Source organism: Lonchura striata, chromosome 7 (assembly GCF_050655825.1).
Source record: "Lonchura striata isolate lonStrDom1 chromosome 7, ASM5065582v1, whole genome shotgun sequence".
NCBI lineage: Eukaryota > Metazoa > Chordata > Aves > Passeriformes > Estrildidae > Lonchura > Lonchura striata.
This window is the reverse complement of record NC_140709.1, coordinates 31,141,001-31,158,272: the sequence shown is the minus strand read 5'-3', so window position 1 is coordinate 31,158,272 and position 17,272 is coordinate 31,141,001. Positions and strand designations below refer to the sequence as shown.

The following is a 17,272-nucleotide window of genomic DNA, read 5'->3' as shown; positions in this document are numbered from 1 at the left end:
TCTTTGTAGCTCCCTCCTTTTTTGTATGAACAGAATAAGATTAATATGGAGGAGTGGGGGGAAGAAAGAAGAGAGCTTTCTACTTCAACTGATTATTTCTGAGCAGCTGAAGAGAGTAAGATTGCTGCAAATGTATTTCAGTGAAGAATCAAAAAAAGTGAATTGTACAGAACTTAATGCATTTGTCAGGTGTTCTCTGGCTCCAGGTCTTCCACCCATACCTTTTAAGGGCTGCAGCAGATAAACTGTGCTGGATCGGGTTGTGTCTGCTGCAGATGTTCCAGCCCTCCTGGGCTATGTGGTGCTGTTTATTCTCACCCTGTGCCAGCTGGGGTTGTTGCTGCACAGAGCAGGGAGAGCTAAATGTGTGCCAGGCCTCAGGCAGCCACTTCAGTAGCAAGGTAGCTGACCTCTGATATTAATAAAAAGCCAGCTTTCTGCTTGCAGGCTCTTCACTGCACCAAAAGTGGGAATTTTCACCTCACAAGAGAATTAGTTAGGAAGATCCATAGGTCTTTGTGCTTGAAAAATGTCCAGGCATAGAACTTGATATTTTAAAGTGTCTCCAAAATTAAGTTGTCTTTGGTACCCTGAGAAAACCCTTACAATACTTACTTTAGTAGCCCTAGGAGGCTGACAATAAGAGCGTTGTATCCAGTGTACAAATAGCCATTTAATATACTCTATGAGGCAGATTAAGAAGAATTTCAAATACTGCCATCCATATCCAACAAACTGTCCAAAATGGATGTGGGGTGAATTAGTAGAAACTGGAATAAGGAGTGAATGAATACAAACTGTTTTGCAGATGAAACTAGGTTAATGATGCTCTATGCATTTAGAACCCCACCACAACCTTCTGAATTACAAATGCCCTTAATTTATTGGCAGCCAAAGATATGATTCTTTTCTTTAGACAGTATGCCAGAGCACTTTAATCCTTCTCTGGAATATGAAATCCAATAACCAAATCCTTCATTTACTTCCAACTTCTGAAATTACAGGGAAACCAATAAAATTGTGCAGGGACTTAGGCCAGCGTAGAATTTGCCCCCCTGCTGCTTTACTCATCTCAGATGTAAATCCATTATGGCTGTGGAGTTATATTGGGGTGACTTTGTCCAAGGTATCTGAAAATATAAATGATATTACCACATGTATTATACTGCCATTGTAACATTTCCCTTCTGCTTCAGCCTCAGGAGAGAAGCATTGAATCAGGCTCATCTCTTCCAAGGCAAACCACAGAAACAGCATTGCACAAATCTGTTAGCTCTCTCACAGAGCTGAGGGGAAAGAGAGGATCATGTCCGACTTGAAATTTTAATTACCTACCAAAAATTATTTTTAATTACAAATTTAGACAATGCAAAATGAAAGTCATGCATTTTTCCCCACACAGTGCTTAGGTTTTATCAAGCCAGAAGCTTAAAGCATCATTAATTAAGTAGTTACAGTTCAATATTTTAAATGAGGTTCTATGTGGACCAAGATTTAACAATTATCAATTTCCATTCCTTCCCTTTCTCTTATCAGTTCAAAAGATGAACCTCTCTTTTGCGATGTTTTAGATCTGTCAGAGTGGTTGTAGAGTCTGGGAAAGCAGTGCACAATGACTTTTCTAGTTTTTTTTTTAGTCTTCCCAGGACAGACCTATTGCAAAAAACATCTCAATGAACCCTCCAATGTTATAACCTCTTCCTGGTCCTAGCTAAAATCAGGAATGCAGAAGTGTGTCTTTGAGCTACACCTTGGGGGTGATTTTTATTTTTTTAAGTTTGGCAAAATCTTGTGCTCTATTTTAGTAATTTTTTCCCCCATAATTGATCCTGGTAGTGTTGAGCTTGAACTGTTACTTTTCTTTAGAAATATATTAAGCCAGCTTCTTATGGAATATGCTTGGAAGTGGTCAAGTGCTCAAAACTAACATTACCTTGACACTTGGATTCTGACTCTAGAAGTCTTCATTGACTGCCCAAGGAATGAGCAGGATGCATGTTCAAAGAAACTAATAAATTCATTAAATCAACAGAAATCATATTGGACCTTGACTTTATGTCCATCTTTGCTTACTTTAAGACACAAGTCCTTATGCAAGAATTTGGTATCATTCACTCTAACGATAAGAAGGACATTAAAATCATATTACTGTAGAGTAGTATTAGAATTTATGCCAGCACTACAGCTAAATAGCCACAGATGAAGTTCTTGCAGTCCATTGCTTATTTTTAGCATGACATTGCATGGCACAAATGGTGATGTGCCAAAAAATATTGTAATGTAAGAACAGAGGGGATGGAAAAATCTCATAGGCATTTTACCAGTAATTGAAGAGTAGCTGAAGTATGATGCAATGGTCCTTCTAAAAGGCTCTGAGTGCACTGAATTATGATGAAATGTCTTCTTACTTTTTGTCCTGCTCTAATGTTAGTGTTACCCTTAGTAAAAGATTTGATTTGTCAGGCAAGAGCTTCAGTTACCACTAGAATTATTAGAAGCTAACATCTTTTAGGTCTGATTCAGAGCCCAGTAAAATCAAGGGAGGTTCTGATCAGGCAGTGGTTATCCTTAATCAGGGAGGAATTATCTGAAGTCTGCAGCTTATGGCAAAAAGAGGTTGATCTCTACTAAAAAGACAGAAGCATAAATATAATTTAGTCGCAGAGTCAGCCTGTTGAGAAGGGGACACTGGAGAGGAAATCCCAGAGTAACAGCTCAGTACAGATGTTTATTCAGGAATATCTTCCTCCCATGCAAAAAGCAGTTTGACCCATGATGTTTTCAAGGAATAGCTAAGAACAAAAAGGGTATAACTGTCTCTTGAATCCAGCAGAAGTTTTTCCTCAAAATGACTTTTATGAGTTCAGGAACAGACAGTCGACATTTCTCTGGGCAGCCCCAAGAAAGAAGCAAGGTGATAGATATAGAGCAGTCTGCTGTACCCTGCCCCTTGTATGACTCAGCTTGAAATGACAGTTCTGCCAAAAAACAAGCCTCCCCAACTAAACCACCCTGCACTTTGTTTGCTTATTGCCAGTTTTGAAGCAAGCCAGTTCTTTTGCCATGCTTTCTCATGCCAGACACCAGCTGAAGAAGTGAAGCTGCTATGTAACAACATCTCTGGTGGGATATCTCTGGTCACTATTTCCTTGCAGCGCTGCCGTGGCAGGGTGAGCTTTGGAAGTTGTATGGTGGTGTCAGCATGTGTGCCCAAATAGAGCAATTAGTGAAACATAAATGTTGAGATGGAGCAGAGTGACAGAATCAGCTGCTTTAGACCACATTACCTTCTGGGAAGAACAGCCCTCTGAAGATAAAGCAGAAAAATTAGAGATTTTAAATCACACTTTGAAGGATTACAAAAAAGCCAACGATCTGCAGGGGAAATAGAGGCACTTTTTGTTTTACCTGGTAACAAATATACTTAGGATATATTCTAATGCTGATATTTCTAAAGTTTTTTAAAGGCTGCAGACAGGTTTTGGCATTTGTAGCATACAAACACAAATGAAGGGAACAAGGAACAAGCTGTTTAAAATGCAAGCACTTGTTTGTACTAGTACCTGCCTGCTTTTTTCTTATTTATTTTGTAATCTGACATACAGACTGGGTGGGTCTCGAAGCAAGGGCAGTTTGGCTGTGTGACACAAGGATCCTTTACCTGAGGATCCAGACTCTTCTGTACATTGCCAGTGAAACAGCACATGACTCCATCCTGCAACACCTCTGACAGACACAGCATTATGCTTAACCAGCATTCTTTTAAGCACCTTTCTCATTCATACTCTGAATCTGAGAAAAGGGCAAAACTCGGACTAGCACAGCAGCAGAACTCTTCCAATGCCTGCTGTCTTGGCAGACAAGCATCCCTAGAAGTAAGAAACTTCAGTTACATTCTGAAAGCACAGGATGTAGCTGTCCTTTTTGGTGTGAAACTTGGGAAGACTGTGAACTATTCATTCATTCTCCTTTTCCATTCCACCTGATAGCAGCTCTTCCTTCTACAGCTCACAGAGCACCAATGGATTATTATGGTTGACCCACTCTGGATCAACATTTAGGTGTTTAATAAATGGAGGTTTCATTACCTCCAATCACATGTGGACAAGCCTTACAATATATTTCATCAGTACTATTAAACCTGAAAATATCCTAATAGGTATGGATACCTAAATTAGCCATTGTGCACTGTGTGAAATGGATTCAATTAATTAGCTGCTTAAGACAATTCCAGCTGAGAGAATGTTTGAAGGCCTTGCAGTTGAAAAAAAAACCAACTGGTTAAACCATTTATTTTCACTTTTTTCCACCTCTCTTCTGACTCCTGAGACCTAGACAGGGTTTGAGCCCTTTGGAGTACTCGGCACTGATCGGACATGCCAGCAAACCAGGCCACCCCAGCTCCTCCAGCCAATTCATTCATTATGAAAGTCTGCTTGTTTCCATTACTAATGATGGGATGGAACGACTGTGTTTGGCTTTCTTATAAACATCATCCTAATACCAGACAGAGAGCCCAAACCATTTGCCTCGAGGTAGATGCTGTGGCATTCTTTTCTGCTCAGGAAATGGAAAGCAGCATTGCTGCGCATGGTGAAGTGGATTCCTCCACCTACTCCAGTAGGAGAATGATAGTGGTTCTATTGAAAATAGACAACATATTCTACTTTGTGCTTTGTTTAAACAATGTATCAGACAGTGCTGGGGTATGCAGTTAACAAATGTATTTACTACAGAAGAAATGTAAAACAATTTTTAAGTACTCATCCTGTAAAGGAAATGACCAAAACTAGGTCAGGATGAGGAAGCACAGGTTTAGTACAGTTAAAAGTGTAACACAAATGCTTTCTTAACTTCATCAGGCATTGAATTCTGTCAAAGTCAGAGGCAAGGCCTTCTTCATCTTGGTGCTTTAGCCTTTATTAGATTCACTTTAAATACAGCATAAGTTGTTTGTTTGACTCATTGTGTTTGTGATCATGTTCTCACAGACCAAAGCTCCCCAGTTTTGCTTCCCAAGCCATCATCAGGCAGCTGCTGGAGGATCATGAGTCACCCCTGTGTGGACTATTGCCCTCTCTGAGGCAGAACCAGACAAGTTCAAGATGTTTTTTTCATTTCTAACCCTTTAGTCACATCTCTGTAAATGGGGTATGTGAGTCTGCTACTAATGCAATAGCTGGACATTGCCTTTGTCCAAAGTGGAAAAGCCTGTGGTTTTAGAGGATACTATTAGGAAATTTTTTCCTTTTGCCATAAAATTGCGGTTAAGTCATGATCGTGGTGCATGCATAAATGCAAAGCCAAAACCAACTACAGAGTAGGACAGATTCTCATGTGATAACAAACTCCCCTTCACCTCACTGGGACTGGGATTATGTCCCATATGACATCTGTCATCTTTCAGGTCATATGACAATGGCCATCTGTGTTTTCCCTTGCACACATTTGGGCTCTTCCATGTACCCCACTTATAGGTCCTTTGGAACTAAATTGTGATTTTCCTTTCAGCTTTCACTATTGGTCTGCTTATGGACAGCTGCCAGTCTTCCTAGAATGGGAAATAATTCAAAACCAGCATAAAATTATTGTGTTGCCTTTTTTTTATTTTGCTCACTATTTAGGCTACACACAGCAAAACCTATAACAACATGAGTGCTCAGTAAAAAGCCTAATTTCCAATTAATTCAGGCTTTTGAGTATTAAACTTTTGTAACAGTGCACTAGAGATTGACACAGGACTTCCAACAAAGCACTGCAGTAAGTGCCACAAAAGTGAAGTGCTGTATAGCCATCATATTTAGGGCTTTGGGAAGAAGAATAAGATTGTGCATTGCCATAGACAAATACTGTTGAGTTCTAATGTTTCTTAAACCTCAGGCTAATGGGTTTGTTTAGGAATCAATAAGAAAAGCTGGCTAAGGCAAGTATGTGGCTGCTATACCACAAGTCTAGAAGGAGACAAGTCAGCTTTTTTATAACCTCATTATCCCTATATGTTACTCGCCAGTGCTTTAGCACAAATCAGCTTTCCAAAGGATTTTGGAGCTAACAGTTAATCTTTATGTGCAATGCAAAATGCATTATGTCATAACATGCTGACACACAGATCTACATCTGAGCACAGAGGGGGTGTCTTTAACACCCTAAGTCTTCCCAGATGTAAGTTTCATTTGGAAATCTATTTAATACTTTCATTCTGCCAAAGGCTACAGCATTTTCATTGCAGCTCTCCTAGCTTATTTCTTAATTCATTTAACAATGTCCAGAAAGTTAGAAGCAAATATGAATATCATTATATCCATATGTCTTCAAATTTTTGTCATCTTCCTGTTAAATGATGCCACCTACTGTAGCCTAACTGAATGACAAGCTTGTAAAAGTGCAGAGAAATCTCATTTATTTCCTTATTAATGTAAAATTATCAGTCATTGGGACATATTTTAAATTTCCACTTTTTTATTGATATTGTTTAATAATATATGGCAGGTGAGTATTCACAGTGTGAAAATTTGGGCACTGAGGAAAGACTGCTTCTGTCTTGGAAACAGAATCTTTATTAACTAGAAGTGCAAACACAGGGGAAAGATGGTCTTTTTTGCTCCTCATTGGGGCTGTCCTCTTTGCTGTAAGGCAGCAAGAACACGTATCTGAAAATAACAACAGCAAAATAAATCAATTAAAAGGAAGTAAGAATTATGAAAAAAATGACATAGGAATGTTCATATCCTTGGATATGAATTTCCTAGTAAATAAGGACATTGTTTTTTTTAAACACATAGTTAAAATACGTGGTTTTGAAAGTCTAAGAAAGTAATCTTGGGAGCGGAAAATCAGATTATTGCAATTAATCAAACACATCTTTTGGGTACAGAAAATTTTGTATGCTATGCATCCCTTTATATGTGTTGCAGTTCATAGAACTGTATATTACAAGTGCAGATAGCAACAGTATTAGGTTTTTTTAACTCCATACAATGGTGGTTTTATTTAATTATGACTTGCCCTAGAAAAGAGAAATTTCTCCCCTTCCTTATTACGTTTACAAATGAAAAGAGCATTTTGACATGTGGAGCTGGCAGGTGCTCAAGTAGAGTGGCAGCTGAGTAGTCCATTGCTCTGGGTGATGTGGATCTGTGCCCATCCATGCTCTCCAGGGTGCATCCAACCACTCCTTCAGCATGGCTTACAAGCTCCAACCTCCCCAGCAGCTCTGCTGAGGTTCTGCCTCCCACAGCACACAGCTTTCCAGGGTTTCACATGTGCAATGAGCCACCCTATGATTTGGTTTTTCTCTTGAGTCACTTCAGAGGCCATAAAGGTTTCATTCATAATCCTTCCCTTCTACATTTCAGCTTTCCTGTTTGTCAGGAAACATTTGTCATTAGCCTTGTCATGACTGGGCAGCCTGGTTTTTCCCTGAGTGTCCACAGCATGATCCTGGTTTGTGAAAAGGAAGAAAATATTTCATGCAGAAACAGTCAGCACCTAACTAAGCAGAGAATCAGCTTATTTACCTGGGATCCACGGATATGGTTCTGTGGGGTGAGGATGGGGAAGCCAAGTAATGTTTTAGAAGGTAGCTCTAACTTGGCAGATTAAGGACATATTGCTAGGCACATGTTAGGCTGTTTCCCTGATTTTTTAAAGTGTTAAGTTTTCTTTTATAGTTCTTTTGAAAGTTTTAAAGTTCTTTTAAAAGTTTTCTATGCCTTCTGATGTTTACATATTTCTACTAGAGTTCTCATGCACTGTCATGTAAATAATGCTTGTTTTACATTCTTCTTTGTGGGAAGAGAGAATTGATGGACTGTTAGTGTGACCAGTGTAGTTGGAGAGGTGGCAATTTCATCCTCCAGTCCACTGTCACTTTTAGAATTCTATATATTGTGAGGTCAGAAATAAAATTGGCTCTTTTTCTCATTTGAACTTACCAAATTTCTGTGTACTCATTTCATGTCCAAAAGCTGCATTAGGCAGATTGTTGTTAGTGTCCTTTGAAGCAGCATCCTCTGATGCCGTAACCCTGTGACATGTGGGCGTGGGGAAGAGACTGTCCTGGAAATAAGCAACTCTTCTCCACCTCTCTTGTGCAGAATATGAAGTTTCTAGAGAGGCCCAAAAGGGGTGGAAAAGGAAAATTTGAATTTCTAAATGGTAAAGAATGTCTGAGGGGAGTGAGTTTTCACATGCCATTGGAAGGCTTTCCATTATAAGATTTTTTTATCAAAGGAAGGTAAAATATTAAATCCCAGCTTGATATCAGGCAAAGAAAAAATATTAGCTTGAAAATGTCTGGAAGAGGTTTTTGAAGCTCTGTTATTCTAATCAAGATAGTGGTCAAAATCAACTCTTAACCATAAAGAGTGGCAGCTTTAACAAGTCAACATTTTCCCATTTGCTTCTTTTATATTTAATGTGTAAAAATAACACAAGCTGGTATGCATGGACACGGACAGCCTGTAGTAGGATTGAAACTGGGAAAAGAAACCCTCCTGTCCCATGGAGTGCTCTGCCCCATGATCTGCACTCTGGCTCTCCCCGCAGGGAGACATGATTGTTTCCCCCATTGCCCTTCCAGAGCTCGTAGGAGGGAACGAATTGCATGGAAAATGTCAGGTCGAAATGACCAAGGAAAAGCAGCTGAATGAGAAAGTGGGAAGGGAGCAGGGGCAAATTAAGCTCAGTTGAGCACATGGTTACAAAATAAAAGGATTCTCAGAAGATGAAAAGGGAAGTTACATGTTATAGGAAAGGTGAAATGCAGAGGAAGTATGAGAAGAGAGGAAACACATCTAAGTGTGCACATTGCCAAACAACATTGGTGTGGAATGGGAATACACACCCATAAATACAGAGAGGAAGAAAAAGAAAAAAAAAAAAAAAAAAGAGACCAGGGTGCTAATGAAGTGGTGGAAAGATTAAAAACAGAGATTAAAGACACAGGGAGGAAAAAAAAAGGGGACTGCATAACCCATAGGAAGGAACTGCAATAACTTTGGGCTCAGTCTCATACTAGAAAATTGTGGGCATTACAATTTGATTATATTCAGAAATTTCTGCCTGGAGCCAGTGGCAATTTTAATGTCAGAGATCTGAATTACATCTTTTGTCATTTTCTTTTTCTTTTTGAATGGTGGTGTAGAGTAGGTAAATTACCCTCGTATTAAAGTTTTAAGAATTATGTAGGCACAAAAATACCTCTTTCCCCAGAATGTTCTTTTTTATAAATTGAATTATTTTTAATTATCCATGAAAAAAATTCTTATTAAATTATTCATGACATTCAGTGATATTATGTTTGCAATCTAAGACTTCTAAAAACATCTACAAAACTTAAAACGAGCTTGTAAAACTCAAATTAGATGCTCTTAGTGTTATTTTATTGGGTTCTTAAATGACCTGGCTTTCTGAATCATGTTTTTCTAAGAAAATACCAATCCAAAATTTAATGTGTCAAGGCAGTTTTTGTCAGCCTTTTCATATTCATAGTCTATAACAAGATTGATCAGTAAAACAGCTGTTGTAATGTATTCACAAAGCCATGAATATTGCAGATGAACAATCTTCTTTTCTGAAAAAAACCCACTTGTAGCATTTGATCAGGCCAGCTGATACAGTAATTGCAAACCATTTGGGTAATTAAGGTAAATGTTCTTTCTGATCTGTCACGTACACTGGCTTTCAAAAATCTCTTTGAAACCCCTTGGTGGCAGCTATTAATGTAAGATGCTGGAGACAGGGGCTGGAGCTGGACAGATGGCTTATTCCACATCCATGTGCAAGTGCTCCTGTGGGCACATGGAGTCAGTAGCACTCGTGCTGGAGAGCTTAGGCACCTTTACTCTGTAGCTGCAGCAGAGAATTCGATTGCTAATTAGACAGTAATTCTGTCTGACACTAAAATTACTCAAGACAGAAGATTATCAGAGATTTAATTGGGCTTTGGCTAAGCTCCAGGAGGTTTCCACTGATGCCTGTTTATAAACTCAGAGCAGACTCTGCAATTCATGTAACAGATCCCCCCAGTGCCTGAAGAGCAGCATTTAGCCTTTTATTTCACGTGCGTGAACCAGGAAACTAAACAAATCAAACAATTTCCATGTCACTCATTTGTAATTTGGAAAACACATTTGAAATAATATCCAACACAATTTTGTCTCTCTTTGCAGTCACAGGATGTACCCATCTTGGGCAGGCTTATGCTGACAGGGATGTTTGGAAACCAGAGCCATGCCAGATCTGCGTGTGCGACTCGGGATCTGTTCTCTGCGATGACATTATCTGTGATGATCAGGAGCTGGACTGCCCCAACCCAGAGATTCCTTTTGGAGAGTGCTGTCCAGTATGCCCACAAACAACAACACCACCTCCAAGAGTAAGTTTATTCTTACTGTTGTTTCTTTGGTGTTGCTGCCTTCTTGATGCACGTCAACTTCAATTCATTTTGGCTTAGATGTTCTTAAATGCTTTTCTTTTCAATGCCATTTTCTGAATTTAGGCAAATACGTAGGATGGAAAATGCAGCTGATGATATTAAGTCTTCCAACTCAGTTTTATGTAGATAATGGGCACCAAAATAGTAGAAACGGACAGAGGGCAGCAACTAGACATTACATGTTTCATTTTATGGAAAAGCATAGGAATAATGCAAGCACCTTATTTTTGACTTCATACTCAATCCATATCCATGAAAGTAATGCCAACACAGAGTCAAAGAAAATTACAGAACTTTCATAGCATCTCTGAATCTGCATTTCTTACCAACTCAATTCTACATCATCACAGAGTGAATTTCCTTTTGCAGGTTTATTGCTGATTTAATGCCCTGTTAAGGAAAGGTGATTATACTGTTTTTATCACTAATTTATCACCATCTTTTTATAACCACCAACATTATATAAACCAGTTGCAGGAACTTGGCCTTAGGAAAATCAAGAATGTTAGTACATGCCCCCTGCCTAAGACTTTCAAGGAGTGAGCCAGCTATACTGAGCTTGCAGCTTATCTGAACATTTCACCGGTGTTAAAGATCTGTGAGATTCTGTTAAAGGACCTAGGTTGCCACAGACACATTTAGAATCCTTATCTAGAAAACAAGAGAGTGATAGAGGTGTGAGGAAGAGAGAGAAGATGCATTTCTGTAGCTCTACAGCACATCTGTTTACACATGGAATGTCACAGACAGATATGTCACACACAAATGTAGGAGTTTGGTCAGGACATTGGAAGCTGTCCTGATGACCTTGGATGGTGCACAGGGAAATGCCATCTTGAAAGATTCAGGATCATTTATCTGAATATTCTTTGTTATTGGTAGCAGCTGAACACAAAAATTGAAAATCCAGGTAGTAACATGTAACTGAATTATTAATTGAAAAATAAATAAATTGGAGCAGTAGATCTGAGAATTTAAAATTAGCTCATCACAATTCTCGTGCTGGAGTGAGAAGGACACAAGAAAACTATCACAGCATTCCACAGTGGAATTCTGTCTCCATTGCACTCAATGGCAAAGCTCTACTGACTTCATTAGTGCCATGGTTTTGCCTCTAGGGGAGGTGTAATTCTATGAATGATCCAAGCAATAGTAGATTGACTGACCAAAAACCCTACAGCTTTTAAATATACTGAATAAGCATAAATGGAATTCATGTGAGAAAATTGCATCAAATGTTTAAACGTTTTGCTTGTTTGTGTGTGCAATTTTTTTTGTTTTATTCTGATCCTGTTTTTTGATTTAATTACCTTTCCTTTTTTTTTTTTTTTTGTAGACTCCTGGAGTAGTCAGCCGAGGCCCCAAAGGAGACCCTGTAAGTGCAGCTTTTTTTTTTTTTCCCCCAAGGAAAGGAACAAAATCAAGATCCCATTCCTCTAGTGCTATATATCCCATTCAAGCTGCTAAGATATCCTACTTTCATCGATGTCTGAACTGTCTGCAGCAGGACTGCGTCATATAGTTATTTTGAAGTAGAACTTTAGCTTCAACAACACTCAAAAATTTAAACTGAAAGAACACAGGGTTTCTTACAGTCCAAACTGTATCACATTTGTTATGTTTTGTTATATTTCTTTACAGAAGGTGGAAAAAAAAATCTTTAAGGCTCTACTAGCAGTAATAATTTCAGATTCTGGGACTGAACTGCTAAATATTTCTGATGAGTTTGCTAATATATCACTTTTAACAAGGTTCCATTAACCAAGTGTTTCCATGTGTGAATTTTGTCTGTGTTCCCTGGATGTTTGGTTGTGGCCTTGTTGAGGAGAGGTTTCCCACAGACACACAGACTTTGTTACAAATGGAAAGGTTTGTCCCTCAGTGTCTTTGCAGTTGGAGGCAAGTGACAACATCTGTATCTGCTCTGTTTGTGCCTTTGCAGGGTTCTCCTGGAGTTCCAGGCAGAAATGGTCCACCTGGCCCACCAGGACAGCCAGGGAGCCCTGGAGCTCCTGGGCCCCCTGGAATCTGCCAGTCGTGTCCCAGTATAAGTGGAGGTGTAAGTCATTGTTATGTTCAGCTTCTACCTTGGTGCACATAGCCATGCAAAGCAATGCTGTCCCTTGCACCTTCCCAGGTGCTTTGCTTTCAGGGACATCCATCCCATTTGTGCCTTTGGAAAACAGAGATGGGTGGTAGGGAAGTCTTATACTTTCCTGTATTTTGTCAATGCATGTTTAACATTCCAACAGGACTAGACTGAAGCACTGCTGCTCTGCTGGCAGGGAAGTGCCATGCAAGTACTATTTATCATGGTATCTGTTTATTTCTGGCTCATTGAATGTTGAAGTCATTTCATAAGGGCTAGGCACACTGAGCAAGAGCAGTGCTTTGTTACAGGGTGACATTGTCATCCATGCAGGCCACCAAGCCCAGGTTTGCAAGATGGGACTTCTTTAGCACAAAGCTGATAAACATTTTGTGTTGAAACAATTGCTACTTCTGAATACAGGCCATTGATTATAACTTCCATACATGCTTCCCATTCCTAGGTATACCAGAAACTGAGGAAAGCTGTCTTGTTTTTATTTAATTCAGAAAGGGATTGCCTCTGCAGGACTGAGCTGTGGATCAGTTTACCAGTCCCAGTGGGCACCAGTGACACTGGTTTGGGGTGGCAAACACAGGAGAGGAAAACAGGTTGAATTAGTCTCCCATTCCAACCCCGTATCAAAGATGAGTTGTTGGATCCTGACAGGAGGGTTGGTATCAGGAGTCCTGCCTGCACCTGCTCAGTGCAGGAGCTGGATCCACAGTGGTTTGGAGGAACAGGCAGAACACTGCACGTGTTCAGCCCTTCCTGCTCAACCACCTGTGGGCCAATAATGCATCAGTGCACTAATGCACATCATCTGACTGTCTGCTCATGTGAAATTAGTCATGCATTAGGCACAGGTAAAAGAAATCAGGAAAATTATAATAATTATAAACAGCTGTTCTCTTTAGAGCAGCATAAAATATTTCATCAACTTCCTTGAGTGACAACTAAGTCCAACAGAAAAGAGACAGTGAAAATGGGGAAAGAAGCTCAGAAGGAGTCAAACCAGAGTAAAAGGAGAAAGGTCATTCTGTGGTTCAGCTGAGTCCCAGCTTTCCAGAAGAAAAATGGATGTGCCCAGCCTAGGGACCTAATGTCACCATGGCCTCAGAAAGAAGACACTGGCTGGGCTTCTCTTATGTAAATATATGGCAGCTATAGGTCAAGCTAGTACTACTGAGCAGATACAAAGCAGTTATTTCCATGCATTTGCTATATCACTGCAGGAAAAATACTTATTTGGTTTGTAGCAATCACTTTTTCTTTTTCTCTTTCTTTTTTTTTCTCTATTTCTTTTACAGAGTTTTTCTCCACAGTATGACTCCTATGATGTGAAGGCTGGTGGAGCTGGTATTGGGTACCCACAACCCATTGTAAGATGATAAAGTTTTTTTTCTTCTTTTTAAAGAACACATTTTCTGCTCATACCTTGGATGTGAATGTACCTTGATTTTAATCTAACAATATAATTTTTCATTTAATTATTGCCTGCAAGCTGAATGTGATGTAAGGCACCAGTTTGTTCAGCAAAACTGTTCTAGGAAGTAGCTATAGATGATCTGGATTTTTTATTTTAACTTTCTTTCTTCAGTTTCTTACCTTCCTTTTCCTCATCTCTGTCTGTGATTGACCTTCTTACACTACCTAATAATTTTTTCCTTTCTCTCTCATGTAATTTCCTCGTTTATCTGCTTGATATTCTTCCACTAATTTCTTCCCTTCCTTCCAACAATCTTTGTCTCTTCCACTGCCTTTAATCTTCCTTCACCCACTCAGTATAATTTGTATTTACTGAGTATGATATTCCATACTTGCTAACTTTTCCATGATCCAAACTTGCCTGATAACAAGTGAGTAAACCCTTCTTATAAACTTTGTTCATTCCAAAACTCAATTACCATTTTTTTACCCACAGCTACTCAGACTGTGTACTAAGGATGCTGTATCTGCCTCCCAGACCAGGTCCAAGATTTTCAGGTTCTTAAGTGAGAAAAAGCATGGACTGCCTCAAAGAGTTGTACCTGAGCTATGCTTCATGTGTAATATAAATCTGAATGTTGCAATTTATTATTCTCCTTTTAGGCACTGGGATTTAGAGATACTCAACATGAAGTGTTCTTGATTCAGGAAATCTGCTACATAGAGGGTGTGGTGAATTGCAAGTAGCGAGCTCTGCCTCTTGCTACTGGAAATTGGTTGTGCTTCATTAAATGTAATCACTATTTACAGCCCAAATCTGCATAACATGGTTTGGATATCACATGTTGCAGCACTGTTAGGCAGTTCCAAGAAAATGAAGGAAGGAGAGGAAGAAAAGAGAGGGAGGGAGGCGGGCAGGAAGGAATCCCATTCGATCAACTTGTGAAATAAGGTTTACTAATTATAACAGCTCTTTTTCCTGAAATATAGCCATTATTTTCTCACCTTCATTTTAATCTATTTCTACCTCCTTCATTGGCTAATATGATCATCTGTACATTTTTCTTCCACCATCCATTTTTGTCCTTGTTCATTCATTTATTCCTATTCACTCCTCACAGTTTTCACCCACAGCTGTCATACCATCTACATTCTGATACATGGTGTCTTAATATGGGACGTGCTGAACCAGGCAGATAACAGAGACACCTTCAGTTAACAACTGTGGTTGTCCTCTCTATTTTGGCTTTTTGCCTGGAAGTGATTAGTTATTTCTTGTGCTCTGACTCCTGGACTTGGGTTAAAAAACCCCACCAAACTACTTTATTGAGCACCGTAGAACATCTTCAGGGTTGTCTGTATATTTTCAAGTCGTAAGGGCTTTTATATTGCATTATAGCATATGTGACCTCAAAGTAAGTACCAGCAGTTACAGGCAGATGTGGCTGAAATTACTAGAGCTAAATAGTGTTTATAATTTTCATTACATGGACTAATTTCTTTATTATTTTATAAATTTATTGAATTTAATTTAAATACTCCTAATTAGTAAATTTCCAAAACCAAAATAATTTGGAATATTAGCAAAACAATAAAATATAGTACCAACCTTGGCTGTGTGTGGTTACCATGTCTGGTATTTCCTCAATCACACATCTCTCCATTGCTGCATTCCTGTGGCTTTACACCACTTGTAGACTGATTTTGTGCTTTACATCACAGTTTCTCTTCACTTGCCCATGTAACCTCCACATATTGTCTTTGTCTCTTCCCACCAGTGCACAATCACTAAGGGGAGGATGTTCATCTGTTCAAAGTCTGGAGATTCTAGAAGCAAGCACACCCCTAACTATCAGTTTATCTCCTCAGTGTATAACTTGATAAAAATTGTATCTCATTTGTTTATAGCTGTATGTCTAATTGATTGATTGCTGTTGATGAGTTGATGGCTTCAATTCTGATTGGATCTAGAGCTACTTTATACCAAATGAGTTCTAACAATTAACAGGGTCTGCTCATTGTATTCACATATCAGAGGTAGTCCCATTTCCCAAACCCTCACAGCTCTGCCTCTTTCTGTACTTCTCTCCTAGAAAACAGCAAATATTAAAATGGCTCACTTTTTTAGACAAAAGTCAACAGTGAACTAATATTACTTATTTTTGTAGTACAGTAGTGTACTGTCACGCACATGCTAGCATAGCACAGCAATACTGATAATCTTGTATTATGAAAATTAGGTTAATAAAATTGTCCTGACCTTTTCTGACACACTATGACAATATCCCGTGAAACACATTCCATGCAATACTAACTATGGAATATTCTGTCAGTACTGGGGCACACAGTTATCCTCATATTATCCATATATGTGATTCTTTTGTGTAGGAAACATATGAAGAGTTTAATTTAACAAAAGCTTTTTTTTAAAAAAACATATAGCTGCAGTAGACCACTGCGCTTACTTTAAAATGCTTTCTGTTTTGCCATATAAAATACTTTTGTGGTTGTTGCTACAAGAAGTAGAAATATTGAGGTTTCCATTAGTCCAGACCTCATTTTTTTCTTATGGCTGTTAAAGTTCATAAAATATTTCATTGGTGAAAATGTTTGCCTTACTGACAGCAACAAAAGTGTGGCCTTAATTCAGTGTATCTCTAGGTCATGAGGAATCTCTGGTGTTGGGCTAATTAATCCCAGTTGCACAGAAGAGAAGCTGACACTCATTTTTTCTGTCTAACAAATTCAGTTCTACTTTCTATTCTTTCCCTTCAGATAGCTGAAAAGCAGAGTTCTGAGCATCCCTCTGGGGTCTAGAGAAAGGCAGTAGTGATTCAAAAATGAAAAGCTGCAGCTCTGAAAATACCTTGGGAGTATGTTAGCCAAGCCTGCAAGGAACAACCCAGTGAAGCCTTTTCTGAAGGGACAATTAGACAATGTATTTCTTCAGCACTGTGTGAATATACTGCTGCTTCCTTTTTACTGCACCAAGTGCAGGTCACCAAGGATTTGTCTCTGAACTAATTACGTAAAAGTTTATTTCACAGTTATTGATGACTACTGCAATTATATTAAGCTTTATATTTATAGTACATTAATGTAACTACTGTTTTTTAATCTACACTGTAGAGTGGTTTTCCAGGACCCCCTGGCCCCAGTGGTCCCCCTGGCCCACCTGGTCATGCAGGTCCCCCTGTAAGTAACATTAATCTTCTTGTAATCATCTTGTATTCTTCTATATGAGCTTCTCTTTTTCTCTGTCATCAATGTTAAGCACCTTTTCAACTGATAAAACTAGATAGTATGCTGAAGAATTT

The 17,272-nt window shown here is 38.9% G+C and overlaps 1 protein-coding gene across 1 annotated transcript in view; it reads left to right on the top strand.

The window, feature by feature from the left end:
• COL3A1 (collagen type III alpha 1 chain) overlaps positions 1-17,272 on the top strand; it is a 49,158-nt gene that overhangs the window by 7,763 nt on the left and 24,123 nt on the right. The window contains exons 2-6 of the mRNA XM_077785151.2: positions 10,173-10,378; positions 11,775-11,813; positions 12,381-12,497; positions 13,838-13,909; positions 17,085-17,150. Of these exons, the coding sequence (XP_077641277.1) occupies positions 10,173-10,378; positions 11,775-11,813; positions 12,381-12,497; positions 13,838-13,909; positions 17,085-17,150 (500 nt within the window). The remainder of the gene's footprint in view (positions 1-10,172; positions 10,379-11,774; positions 11,814-12,380; positions 12,498-13,837; positions 13,910-17,084; positions 17,151-17,272) is intronic.